Source organism: Dictyostelium discoideum, assembly GCF_000004695.1.
Source record: "Dictyostelium discoideum AX4 chromosome 5 chromosome, whole genome shotgun sequence".
In the NCBI taxonomy this organism is placed as follows: Eukaryota; Evosea; class Eumycetozoa; order Dictyosteliales; family Dictyosteliaceae; genus Dictyostelium; species Dictyostelium discoideum.
Genome location: NC_007091.3, coordinates 1,669,457 through 1,683,842, shown reverse-complemented (window position 1 = coordinate 1,683,842; position 14,386 = coordinate 1,669,457). Strand labels below are relative to the sequence as shown.

The following is a 14,386-nucleotide window of genomic DNA, read 5'->3' as shown; positions in this document are numbered from 1 at the left end:
AATATTAAAAGAAATTATAAATTTATTTTTACAATATGATAATATTTATGCATTTTCAAGTTTAGTTGAATCATTTAATTTATTTAAAGTGAAAGAGAAATATTTAATTAAATCAATTAAATTAAAAGCATTTAAAATTTCAAATTATTTATTTAATCATTTTTTTAGTAATAGTAATAATATTAAAAATAAAATTAATCAATTAGAAATTTGGAAACAAACAATTGATTGTAATATTAATAGTAATAGTAATATTAATAATATTGAAATTGGTAGTGGAGATAATAATAATAATAATATTAATAGTACTAGTAGTAGTAGTGGTTTAGATAATAATAAAATTTTTAAATTTTTAGTTAATCAATTAAAATTTGAAATTCCAATTAATTTAGTATCAACACCAAATTTATTATTACCATCATCAACATCACCATCAGCACAACCAATATTTTATTATAAATTAGATTATTTTATTTATAATGAAACATTAGAAACATTAATAGATTCATGTATTACAATCGCATCATTAGGTTTAAATTTAAAAAATAAAAATAATTTAAATCAAATTTGGGAATTAAGAAAATTGAAAATTTTAAAAAAGATTAATTCAGATTCAAAATCAAAACAAGAAAATGAATCAAAATATAAAATTAATTATGAAGAAGTTCAAGATATTAAATTTTATAAATTTTTAGAAAGTTATCAAGATGAAACTTTTGAAACTTTATCATTATTAGAAATTAATGAAATAAAGAATAAATTTACTCAAGATCAATTATCAACAATTTTATTTAAATTTAAATTAGGTTGTAATAATAGTAGTAGTAATAATAATAATAATAATAATTTTATATTTGAAAAAAATGTTGAAAGAATTATTAAAATGTTATTACCATTTTTTGGAGATGAAGATTATATTCAAAATTATTCATTTTATTTATTAATGTATAAATGTGTAACATTAGAACAAAATGGTTATAATAAAGTTAAAGAAGATAGATTCTATTCAAGAATTTTAGATGAAATGATTCATAAAGAGGTTGAAACGATTTTATTTAGATTTTGTAGTGGTAGATTAAATAGACAAATTCAATATTTAAAAGATTATGGAAGTATTTCTGGTGGTGGTATTGGTGGTGGTGGTCGTTCATTCACAATTAAACATTACTTTAAAACTCTTTTAAATTTAAATTCAGATATTCAATTAGTTCAATGGTTTTTAAAGAATTACGAAATGAAATTACAACCAATTGAAGAAGATTACCTATTTTATTCAATCAATCCAAATCAACAAACAGATGATAATAATAATAATAATAATAATTATAATAAATATTGTTGTGGCGAAAAAGAAAATGAATTACAATTATTTAATTTTTTAATTGAAAATTTAAAATCAAATATTAATAATAGTTTACTTAATGATAATATTTTAAGAATTTTATTCACTAAAAGAGTTGATTTATTAAACCATTTAAAAATAAATTATCCAATTGAATATAAATTAAGATTAGATAAATTTGAATTAAAAATACCACAAAACTCAATGGAAACAAAAACAAAAAATGGTTATTCAAGTATTACTCTTGAGGCAGTAAACTTTTTAGTAGAGAATATTGATGATTTTAAAGAAAAATTCCAAAAGCAATTACTACCTCATGTATTTAAGAAAAGAGATGAATCTGTCGAAACTAGAATATCATATGTTCAATCAATAATTAGAAATCCAAAGAAACTATTTGTAATTTTTAAACACGGTATTCAAAGATCATTACTACTATTCAACTATTACGAAACTGGTAAACTATTTTACAATTCACCAAACATTTCAGTGATCCCAAATACAAGTATTGGCGGTATCTCTGTGAATGATCATGAATTAATTGTGGATGATATCGTTTGTAAATGTGATACAAAAGGTATAGATTTAATTATAAATTCCAATCAAAGTCAATTCATTGAAAGATTATTATATTTATCAACTCTATATTCTCAATTAAAAGTATTTCAATATATAAAATCAACTTATTCATTATTGTCATCTCTTGCTCAACCATTAATTGAAATTTTAGTAACTTTAGCATTAGATTGTAATCATAGATTTTTAATAACTTATTTTAAGGATACTTTAAATTTTGATTCAAAAAATTATAAATCAAAATGTAAATCATTAATTATGTAATAAAAATAATAAATATAAAGTTAATTATGTATTTGTTTGTTTGTTTGTTTGTTTGTTTGTTTGTTTTTTTTTTAAATGGTTTTATTTATTTTTTAATATTTATTTATTTATTTTTTAATTGTTGATTTTTTAATTGTTGTTGAAGTAACTGCTGCTGGAGTAGTTGTAGTTTTTGTAACTTTTTTAGATGTGGTGATAGTAGTTGTGGTAGTAGTTGGTTCTTCAGTTACTTTTTTGGTGACAGTTGTAGCAGCAGCAGCTGGTTTCTTTTTATCTTCAACTGGTTTCTTTTCATCATTTTGTTGTTGTAATTCTAAATCATCTTTTAAATTAAATAAATTTTCAATACCTTTAAATTTGGTAGCTTCTAATTTTGATTTTGATTTTTTTAATTGAATAGTTTCTTTATCTTTGAGATCATTTGGTAAAGATTTTAAGAGATCACGATAGATGTAAACGATATTTTGATTTTTAGTACAAAGATCGATCCAATTATGTTTTTCAATCAATTGTTGTGGAAGATCAGTTGATTTAATATGATCATTACGTAAGAGTGATTGAATGTTAATATGTTGTTCTTCAAGGAACTCTTCTTGTTCAAGGAGATCCAAGATTCTCTTCATTAAGATGATTTTATTTCCATCGGCATTCTTTAAAGTTTGATTTAAAACCTTTGTACCCCATTGACTTGAGAGTAAGTCTTGAGTGTGATTTGAACAAAGTTCGATTAATTTTGGTGAGATCCAATTCAACAATTCCTTTCTTCTTTGGTCACGATCTTTTTTACTAATTTCATGTTGAATACCACAACTGTTCACCATTGATTTAGTGAGGAGTGATAAAGTTTGTTCAGTGAAATTTTGAGCTGAATAAGGTGCCAATAAATGAAGTATCCAAAGTGAACCTTGTTTAGTGATTGAACATTCTGGTAAAACTGGAATCAATTCATTGAAAACTGATTTAATAATCATTTGAGTATCATCTGTTACATCCAATAAACGTACCAATGCTAAGAAACCATACTCTTCACTTGCAATCTTTGGAATGAAATCTTTTAATGATTTTACAATTGATTTTCTTGTTTTTGGTGTTGCATATGAAATTACATAATATGCAACTTGACTACCTTCTTTACTATGAATCATTGGTAATAATAATTCACCTAATGTTTCTGACATATCAACACAATTATCTGGTGATGCATGTCTATTTAAAAAAAATAAAAAAAATAAAAAATAAAAAAATTAGTAAATAATTATTGCATGTCTATCTAAAAAAAATAATAATAAATAATAAATAATAATTACTTAAAAAATTCAATTAATAAAGTTTGAATAATTGTAAATTGAACTAAACGTTCACCTTTTGATGATAAAATTTTAGTTAATTGTGATGAAAGATAAGTAATGATTGGTTCTTTTTTTTGTGGTGAAGATTCAACTATTGAATCTAAAGTTCTTGGTTGTTCAGTTTTGAATAAACGATATTCTGGACCATAGAATTCTTCAATGATATGAGTTTTTTGTAATTTTGAAGCAATCTCTGAAAAGATATATTCTACAACTGAGGATGATTCTTTATGAGAGATCATTGAGACGAATTTACCATAGAATTGTTTAATGATTGTGTTTCTTTGTTCTTCAGTACCGTATTTTAAGAGTTTTAAAATTAAAAATCTACCATATTGTGTCTTTGAAATTGTAAGTTCTTGATCTTTTAATTCTTTGAATACAATCTCTCTTTGTGCTTCATTGCCATACTTTAATAGGGTTTGGACTACACGTGATGCGTCATGTTTGACAATGACATTCAATACGTTTCCTTTAAGTTTTTGAGTTAATTGTTCAATCAAAGTTGCTCTTTCTTCACTTGATAATTTAATCTCTTTAATTTTAACCCATAATATCTTTAAATCTCTAACTAATGAATGATTCTTATCAAATTTTGATTTCTTTTCAAATTTCTCTTCTCTTTTCTCTTTTTTTGTTAATTTCTTTTTTGGTTCATTTGATTTATTTGATTCATTTTCTTTATCTGTTGTTGTGGTGGTGGTTGTGTTTTTTTTGTCGTTATATTTATTATTTAATGGTTTTTTATCGGATTTAAATTCTTTAACTTTTATATTATCTTTACCAACACCTTTATTGGTTGAAACTGGTTTCTTTGAATCTCCAATTGATTTCTTTACAACTTTATTTTGTGTGCTTTTTGATTTAGTTGCTGCTTTTGCTGCTTTTGCTGGTGCCATTTTATTTTTTTAGATTGATCAAAAATTTATTATAATATTAACAAAAAAAAATGATAAATAAGAAAAAAATGAAAAAAAAAAAAAAAAAAAAAATTTACGAATTAACGAACGAAGAAAAAAAAAAATAAAAAAAATAAAAAAAAAAATAAAAAAATTCAAAAAAAAAAAAAAAAAACGATTAATTTTTATTTATTTTTATTTTTAGTTTTCACTTTTTTTATTATTTCTCCTCCAAAAAAAAAGAACCAAATAATTTAAAAAAATGATTGTTAATGACAATATTATTTTATATAGCCATTGTTAATATAAAATTATTTGTTTCAACCAAAAAAAAAAAAAAAAAAAAAAAAAAAATTGTTTAGAAAAAAAATTTTTTTTTTGGTTTAAAAAAAAAAAAATAATAAAAAAATAAAAAGATAAAAAGAAATAAAAATTAAATTCTATTATAATAAAACTTTCTAGAAAGTTTGCCAAGATTAAAAATGTTAAAAATAAGAGTACTTTTAGTTTCACAAAAATGGGAAAATTAAGTTTATTTTAATTTTTTTTTTTTTTAATTTTTATTTTTTTTTTTTATTTTTTAAAATTTTTTTTTATTTTTTTTATTTTTTTAATTTTTTTTTTAATTTTTTTTTATTTGACATAAAGTATTGTATTTTAGAAAAATGGGATTAGATGGTGGTACAATTCCAACAAGATGTGAATTAGTTAAAACAAAGAAAAAAGAAGTAAAAGTATTTGATAAAGATCAAGTTGATTTTGGAAAATGGTTTTTATGTGCATTAGCTCAAGATACATTAAGTGAACCAATTGTATTAGATGACTTGGGAAATTTATTCAATAAAGATAATATAATAGAGGCATTATTAAATGGTTCATTAGAAACATCAAAAAACTTTTCACATATTAGATCATTACGTTCAATTTATACTGTCAACTTTTCACCAAATCCTGCTCATGAAAAAGATTCAACTGTCTCACCTTGGTTATGTCCAATAACAAAGATTGAAGTTGGAAGTTCAAATTATAAATTCAAATTTTTAAAGACATGTGGTCATGTATTCTCTGAAAAGGCTTTTAAAGAATTAAAAAATGATGATAGTAATAATAATAACAATAATAATAATAATAATAAAAAAGAAATAGATTCATCAAAAGATAATTTATCATGTTTTTTATGTTCAAAAGAATATATTACAAATGATTTAATAACAATAAATCCATCAGGTGAAGAATTTGAACAAATGAAAGTTACATTACAAGAGAAATTAGCAAATAGTAAAAAGAAATCAAGTAAAAAATCTGATAAAAAACCTGATAATAAAAAAAGATCATTAGAATCAAATTTAGCATCAGAATCTAGCTTTACTTCTAATACTTTGGCACAAACAAATGAAGAAATTTCAAAGAAAATGAAATCTGAAGCATTTTCAAGTATTTTTAAATCAAATAGCAATAATGATACAACAAAGACTCCAAATAAATAATGAAATAAAAATAGGTGTAGAATTTTATTTATTTAGCACTCTGTGACCGATAATACTATTAACTAAATAGGAAATGAATAACCTTATCATAAAGATAAATAAAGATAAAAAAAAAAAGCACTAAAATATGATTTACAAAAAATGTAAATTCACTTTTGGTTGTTGTATTTTAATTTTAATTGTAATTAGATTTATTTATTTATTTATTTATTTGTTTTTTTATTTATTTATTCATTTATTTTTTTATTTTTATTTTCATTTTTAAAATAAAAAAATAAAAGTAAAAAAAAGAGGCGACAAACCCGCATAACCACCTTTGTTTTTTTTTTTTGTTTTCATTTTTTTTTTTATAATTTCATTTTCATATAACTTTTTTTGATAGTCATGGATAAAAGAATAGAAAATACAAAATCAAAGATTAATAGCCCAGAATTTCAAAGCTTTAATAAAGTAAAGAAGAAAAGAATTAGGAGACAATTAAAAAAATTAGAGATAACAAAGAAAAGATTTGAAAAAATTAAACAAAGAGCAAATAAGAGTAGAGAAAATAATGAAAATGAAAGTGAAAATGAAAGTGAAAATGAAAGTGAAAATGAAAGTGAAAATCTAGATGAGGAAGAAGAAGAAAATGAAAATGAAAGTGAAAGTGAAACTAAGGATGTTGAAAATGTAAATGGAAAACAAAAAGAAAATGAAAAAGAAAAACAAAAAGAAAATGAAAATGAAAATAAATTTGATACATTAATTAAAAATAATAATAATGACATTATGAGTAAATATTATTCACAAAGATATAGATTATTTTCAAAATTTGATGAAGGTATTGTATTGGATCAAGAATCATGGTTTTCAGTGACACCAGAATTAATAGCCCAACATATTGCGGAAAGATGTAGTTGTAATACATTGGTTGATTTATTTTGTGGTGCTGGTGGTAATACAATACAATTTAGTTTCACATGTAATGTTGTGGTATCGGTGGATTTGGATCCAATGAAATTATTAATGGCAAAACATAATAGTTGGGTGTATGGACATAGTAGTGAAAATACCAATATAGAATTTGTAAATTCTGATGCAATGAATTTATCAAACCTTAAAGCTGATGTTATCTTTTTATCACCACCTTGGGGTGGTCCAAATTATACAGACTCTTCAATTTTTCATTTAGATTCAATGACTCCAAATGGGTAAATTATCTTTTATTATCACACATATCTCTATCATTTAAATCTAAACAATATTCATGGAATTAACTAATATTCATTTCTGTTTTTTTATTATTAGTTTTGAAATATTTAAAAATGCAATTAAGGTTACACCGAATGTTGTTTATTTTTTACCAAAGAATACAAGTAAAGTTGATATCGCAAAACTTGCATTAATTTCCAAAGAAAATGGGGGTAGTGAATTATGTGAAATTGAAGAGAATTACATTAACGAAAAATTAAAAACAATTACCTTATACTTTGGTTCATTAGTTAATAATAATAATAAAAACTATGAATCATATCAATAATATCATTTTTTGATATAAAATTTTTTTTTTAAAAAAAAAAAAAAAAAAACAAATACATGTAATTCAAATAAATAAAAGAGATAATTTTTTTTTTTAATTATTTAATTTTTTATTTTTTTTTTGAAGTTTTCTTTTTTTCTTTTTTTTTTTTTCTTTTTTTTTTTCTTTATATAAATATTAGTTATTTGTATTGTTATTTGTATTGTTATTATTATTATTATTATTATTATTATTATTATTATTATTATTATTATTATTATTATTATTATTATTATTATTATTATTATTATTATTCATTATTTATTATTTATTTTTATTATATTATTATTATTTAATTATTATTATTATTTAATTATTATTATTATTTAATTTCATTATTATTATTTAATTTCTTTTTTAATTATTTAAATATATACTTGAAGAACCATAAGTGGATCTATTTGGTGAAGTGAATGAATGTGGTGGTGGAGTTCTATATGGAGAAGAGATTGAACTTGTTTGAAGATTTGAATTTGGATTAATGTAAACTCTTGGTTTATCATTATGTTTCTTTGAAGCATATAAACCAATTAAAAGAGTGCCAACGATAATGATGAAAGAGAATAAGAATGGATGAGAATTAATGGTTGAAGATTCAACATAGCTTGTATTTTGATCACTAGTAGTTGAACCACTCTTTGAATAGGAGACAGTGACAGTTGTTTTACTCTTACCATCAGCACTACTAATTAACAATGGAACATTTTGGAAACTAGTTGAAACACTCATTGGTTGAATTGCATATTTATATAAATTATTTAATTGATCATCACCACCACTTGAACTAATTTGTTGTACTGATAATAATGAATTATCTGATGATTCAACAAAGATTGGACTTGATGATTGAATATTCAAGATAAAAGTGGATTGACGTGGTGAAAGTTGAATCTTATTATCTCTAACGTTGATAATTGAAAAGGTTGATTCGAATGGAAGATTAATGGTTGTATCATATTGATAAGTTTTATGAGCGTTTGAAACTTCAACATACAAAGTAACTTTATCAATTGAAGAGGTAGCGACACCAGATGGCTGAACAACACAACGATATTGTTCTTTTCCCTTAACCTTTTCAAAGAATGCAGTTGCAAATGTAGATTCTTTAATTGTACAAATACCTTTAATATTTTGATCAATGGTTGAATCTTGAGATAATTCAATGTCAGAGCCAGCAGTAAAGAATTTCAAATTGTATTCATATCTCTTCTTTGAGTTATTAATGATTTGATCGGAAAAGTCAACCTTAATTCTTCCAATTTTAGATATGACAACTTGAGTTTGAGATGATGGATTTCTAATGTAATTAATGGTGGTTGTACCAGCAGCGATAGCGGTTGCTTTACCAGTGATTGGGTCAACTTGTAAAATAGATGGGTCACCGGATGACCAAACCTTTTCATCGGAACTTGGTAAGGAGAAACCTCTTTGTTCCAATTGATCTTTGGCAATTGAAAAGGTAATCATTGAGCCGACATGAAGAATTGGTTGATGTGGTTCAACTAAACGGCCAACGAAAATCTTGATATAATCATCCAAATGTGGCATATCTTTAAGGTAGACATGAAGAGTAACTAAACCTGCACGAATACCTTTAATGGTTACAACATTTGCATCGATTGAGGAAGAGATGATACCAGTGTTACTAACTTCACTACTAAAGATAGCACTTGAACCATACTCTGTGAATACCTCACCAATATCATCACGTAAATAGATTGCAAATGACATTGATCCACCAATTGGAATAACTGTTGAAGTTGGATTGATTGGAAGTAATTCTAAATGTGAGAATGGTTTTGAATTGATCTTAAAGAGTTTACTTGTATCCATACGACCATCTCTAACGGCACTAACATAACAAGTACCAATCTTATCCAAACTTACAATCTTATTATCACCAATGTCAATTACATCCTTACATGATGAACTACCATGACCATCCATTAATGGGTAGAATTCGATACCAGTCTTGTCTAAATGATTATTGACAATAAATGATGATGGTGTATTCAATGGTAAAAGAAGTGATGTAGTTTGAATTGGAATATCAGGAATTACATTAATTTGAAGTGAAGCAGCTTGGAATAAATGTTTAGTTTTATCACCACCACTATAGGCCCAAACTGTAATAGAGGTTGAACCTGCATTCTTACCCATTACACGAACACTGAATGAACCTTCGGCTTCAACGGTTGTATTGGCACGTTCATAAATTGGTAATAAGGTTGCAATGTTACTATCTAAACATTCCCATTTGAAGAATAAATCAACGGTACCATATGTGAATGGAGTTTCACCATTTGCACCAACAACACGTAATTTGGCTTCATTACCAACGAGGATCTTATTAATACTACTATGAATTCTAATACCAGTCATATTCTTAACGTAAACCATTAATTTATCTTCTCCAATTATAGTTTTTTTACCAGTGATTGGATCGACGATTTGAGCGATGGCTTTGATTGTAGCCTCACCAACTTTTAATGCAACCAATTCACCAACTAAATCTTCACGACCACTCAAGTTTACAATTGAAGGATCTGATGAGACAAATGATACATCTTGACGAATTGGTGCTCCACCAGTCCAATGGATTTGGAAATGACCACCTGGTACTAAATGTAAAACACTTGGTGAAACACGGAATGGTGGGAATACTTGAATTTGAATGGTTTTTGATGTGGCACTGAATGAAGTCTTTGGATTTTGAATGGTTACTGATAAAGTGACTAAACCTTGATCTAAACCTTTTAATGTGAAAACTTGGCTATCAGATGATTGAGTCATTGATAAAACATTTGGATTATCAATATGTGGAATGATATTCATATATTGATATTGAGTACTATCGAATTGTTGACCATTTTGTGAAAAACCTTTAACAATTAAATTAATTGAATCACCAACTTGAACCATATCTTGAACATCCAATTCAATTGAATGTACTTCACTAATTTGAACAATACTTGGTGATGTATTTGATTGTTGTTGTTGTTGATGTTTTTGTTGTTTTTGTTGATATTGTTGTTGTTGATCTTTATTATTATCACTACCTAAACAAATATCTCTAACTTCAACTTTAAGATAACCTTGTTGATTTGGAATTACAGTAACGAAATCAGAATTTGGTTGATAAGAAAGTGATGCAATCTTACTATTATTTGAGGTAAAAGCAAAGTTTTTACTACCACCAATTGCTTCAATCTTTAAATGATTTTTATCATTTAAATACATTGTATAATAGTCTGGGAATAAAACAACACTTGATAATAAATGAAGTTCTAATGATGAAACCAATTTACTTGTATCCAAATCTGAAGAACGAATTTTGTTTTGTCTTAATAACTCTTGATCATAACCAAGAATTGAAACTGTAATTATAACTTTACCTTGTTCTTTACTTAATGATAAAGTTGAAAGATGATCATTTTGATTATAATCTCTTAACCATTTAGCTTGAGTTTGATCTGATGATTTCCAATCGAAAACCAATGAACTATAGTTTGTGAATGGTTTACCATTATCATCGAAAACTTGTGCGATAAATGGAATATCACGATCATTACGAATTTTATAAGTACCAATTTCACCTTGTTTTTGTTTTTTAATTGAGAAAATTGTATCTTGACAAGTTGATTGCTGTTGTTGTTGTTGTTGTTGTTGTTCTTGTTGTTGTATTTGTTGATGATGTGAAGAATCTTGAATTTGATGATCTTTTGGTAAATTGGCAACTTGTAATTGAATTGAAGCTGGGGGACGACAAGAGTATGGAATTGTAATTGATGGACTAGCTGGATATGGATTGGTAGTGGTTACTTTATTACCAATGGTTAATTCGATACCAATTGGTTTTGAAGGATTTGTATGAGTAAGACAAGTGACACGGAATGAATTACCATTACCTGGTACGATTGAAAGTACATTTTGTTCATTGGTTAAATTTGAAACAATTGATTGGAAATGACTCTTTCTTTCCAAATGCCATGGTTCTGGACCACCACTAAAGAAAACATTTAATGTTGAACCCAATGTTAACAAGATTTCACTTTGATCACTCTTTAATGGTGGATAAGCAAAGATTAAAATTTTTGCTCTCATACCCATATATGATACTGAAATAACGTTTGAACCTTCTTTTATAGCTAAAAATTCACGAGTTGAACAAAGATCTGGTTGTTCTTTCTTTGGTGTATTTGTTTTTTGTAATGGTAATAATGAGAATGATCTCTCTTGATTGCTACCACCACCACCATTATTATCATTGTTGGCATTTGAATCATCAACTCTCCATTCTAAATCATCTAAATTACAACTATCGAAATGAACACCTTTTGATAATTGTTTTGATAATAATTGAGTTGATAATTTTAAGGTTTGACCAACTTGAACTTCAACTTGTGATGGAGTGATAATGATTTCATCAGGTTGTAAAACAATAACCAATACTTTATCTCTATTATGTGGATTCTTTTTATCTACAACGATTACCTCTGTTTGACCACTACTGGTTTGACTTGTAATTGCACCGGTTGGGTCAACTGTAACAATTGCAGAGTTATTTGTATACCAATTATATTCACCTGATCCACCTATTGGTCTAATCATTGAATATTGTCTATGATTTGGTAAATATGGTAAATAAACAATTGGTGGACTTAATTGAATTTGAGAATGAATTGTAACTTCTTGTTCAACACTAATTGGATTTAATAATTGTGTATATTTCTTTAAATTTAAATCCTTAAATAAAAAAAATAAAAAAAAAAAAATTAATTTACATAATAATATTTAATATAAAATAAAATATACAACTTACATAAACTTTAACCAAAGATGCTTTTAATGCAACTAAACCTTGTTTAATAGCTTTTAAATAAAAAGTATCAGATCTTTTTGGAGTATTTGGTGGAATTTGAGAAGATGGTAAACGTTCAAAATATTCAGTTGGAATATTTAAATCAAATGTAATCTCTGAACTATGAATTTTATGACCAGATGCATCATAAAGTTCAACGACGAGGATATAATCTCTATTTTCAATTAAATTCCAATTTGAAACTGGACCTAATCCAGATTTTAATGGCTCAATCTTTATTGCTAAATAAGATGGATGAACAACATTTACAAATGCTTGTACCTTATTATCACTCATATTCTTATGTTGTACCTTTAAATCTGTTCTACCTAAATCCAATGCCATAAAATTACCTGAATTATCAACTTTACCAACTTTTGAATTACTTGATGACCAAATATAATTTGGATTTGGTAATGGTATATCTTTTAATAATAATGATGATGATGATGATGATAATAATAATAATAATTAATAAAAATATTAATAAAATTTAATAATATTTTTTTTAAACTTACTTTCTAAAATATTTCTTTTCTTTGTTAATAATTGATATTGAATTTGAGTACCTGGAATAACGTATAAAAGATAAGATGGATTTAATTGAAGTGGTTCAAGAATTGAAATTGTTGTTGAATGTTGAATATCTTTATAGGTTGGTTCAGTTAATTTTGTATTGATTTCAGTACGACCAGTATCAACACCTTGAACTAATACAAATGAGGTTTGCAATGATTCTTGTTCCATTTTTAATGCGACATCATCCAATGGGAATCCTCTAAATGGTACAATTTGAATGATATTACCAGAGGTAATTGACCATTCAAACTCTAAACCAATGATTGATGAGAATACATTACCAACTGAATCATATGCTCTAACATGTAATTCTTCTAAATCATCCTTATACATTGTTTTAGTTGTTGTTTCAATAACAATTGATGAAATTCTATCAACAAATACTTCACATTGTAATTTTTTACCAGTAACTTTTTTAAAATAAAAAAAATAAAAAATAAAAAATAAAAAAAGAAATAATATTGAGGAGTGTAAGTATTTTTGTGCATAGTTAAAATAATGAAATAATAATTAAAAAAAAAAAAAAAACATACCTTGTTCTTCTGCATAAATGAAAGCTGAATTTCTTTCGGAAACAGTACCTGATCTAACAGATACTAAAACAGCTTTTGAACATTTTTTATTTGGTTGATTGAGTGAATTGTCCCAAAGTGATAAATCTGGTGCTCCAATATTTTGCTGTTTATCATTTGAAGATGGTGAACATGATGCTGCTGATTCATAGAGTGGTGTGATTTCGACCAAATCTGGATTTGTATTGATCCATTCGAAACAACCTTTATTTGCTTCTAATTTATATGGTTTTCTATATTTTGATGTACTATATGGTAATAAAAGTGATACAGGTGATATTGCATAATCTGTATCTGCTATGACATTTGATACAAATAATACAAAAATCAATGATACCAATAATAAAAACAATGATTTCTTATCATTATTTTTATTTATTATTATCATTTTCTTTTTATTTTTATTTATTTTATATCTTTAATTTCTTTAATAATAATAATATACAAGTTTTACACATAAATATAAAATTTATAAATATAAAATATAAACAAATAAATTATTTGATTATTAAATCATTTAAAAAAAAAATGAAAAAAAATCGAAAAAAAATAATTTGCGACTTCAATTGACAAAAAATTTTCAAAAAAAAAAAAAAAAAAATAAAAAAAAAAAAAAAATAAAAAAAAAAAAAATATATAAAAAAGAATTTTATTTGAATTTGATAATTATAGAATCACAACTTTAAATAAAAATATTTTTACTAATTGGAATATTACCCAAAATAACAAAAACAAGGAATTGGTAAATTATTAATTCAGGAAATTGAGTTTATCGGGATAAAATATATCAATTTTAATTCAATCATTCTTGTTTTTTTTTTAATTTAATAAAAAATTTATATATTTTTAGAATTTGATTTTGTAAATTGATTTTTATATAAAAAATTGATTTGGTTGAA

General features: G+C 24.6%; 6 protein-coding genes across 6 annotated transcripts; 3 read left to right on the top strand and 3 right to left on the bottom strand.

The window, feature by feature from the left end:
- DDB_G0288555 (hypothetical protein) lies at window positions 1-2,182 on the top strand (the record flags this gene model as incomplete). Its single annotated transcript, XM_631581.1, has 1 exon — window positions 1-2,182. A coding segment is annotated over one exon (2,182 nt), but the record flags the coding sequence as incomplete, so codon positions are not given.
- A 107-nt stretch (window positions 2,183-2,289) lies between these two features.
- Window positions 2,290-4,430, bottom strand: DDB_G0288551 (Pumilio RNA-binding region-containing protein; the record flags this gene model as incomplete). Its single annotated transcript, XM_631580.1, has 2 exons — window positions 2,290-3,388; window positions 3,490-4,430. The coding sequence occupies 2 exons, from the start codon at window positions 4,428-4,430 to the stop codon at window positions 2,290-2,292; spliced, it is 2,040 nt and encodes a 679-aa protein (XP_636672.1).
- A 665-nt stretch (window positions 4,431-5,095) lies between these two features.
- Window positions 5,096-5,917, top strand: DDB_G0288549 (DUF602 family protein; the record flags this gene model as incomplete). Its single annotated transcript, XM_631579.1, has 1 exon — window positions 5,096-5,917. The coding sequence occupies one exon, from the start codon at window positions 5,096-5,098 to the stop codon at window positions 5,915-5,917; it is 822 nt and encodes a 273-aa protein (XP_636671.1).
- A 384-nt stretch (window positions 5,918-6,301) lies between these two features.
- DDB_G0288547 (hypothetical protein) lies at window positions 6,302-7,436 on the top strand (the record flags this gene model as incomplete). Its single annotated transcript, XM_631578.1, has 2 exons — window positions 6,302-7,107; window positions 7,205-7,436. The coding sequence occupies 2 exons, from the start codon at window positions 6,302-6,304 to the stop codon at window positions 7,434-7,436; spliced, it is 1,038 nt and encodes a 345-aa protein (XP_636670.1).
- A 177-nt stretch (window positions 7,437-7,613) lies between these two features.
- On the bottom strand, window positions 7,614-7,733 carry DDB_G0288553 (hypothetical protein; the record flags this gene model as incomplete). The annotated part of the gene is made up of 1 exon (XM_631577.1): window positions 7,614-7,733. The coding sequence occupies one exon, from the start codon at window positions 7,731-7,733 to the stop codon at window positions 7,614-7,616; it is 120 nt and encodes a 39-aa protein (XP_636669.1).
- A 99-nt stretch (window positions 7,734-7,832) lies between these two features.
- On the bottom strand, window positions 7,833-13,875 carry nup210 (nucleoporin 210; the record flags this gene model as incomplete). Its single annotated transcript, XM_631576.1, has 4 exons — window positions 7,833-12,221; window positions 12,298-12,761; window positions 12,855-13,325; window positions 13,449-13,875. 4 exons carry the CDS (start codon window positions 13,873-13,875, stop codon window positions 7,833-7,835), a joined length of 5,751 nt encoding a protein of 1,916 aa, XP_636668.1.
- Window positions 13,876-14,386: the final 511 nt, after the last annotated feature.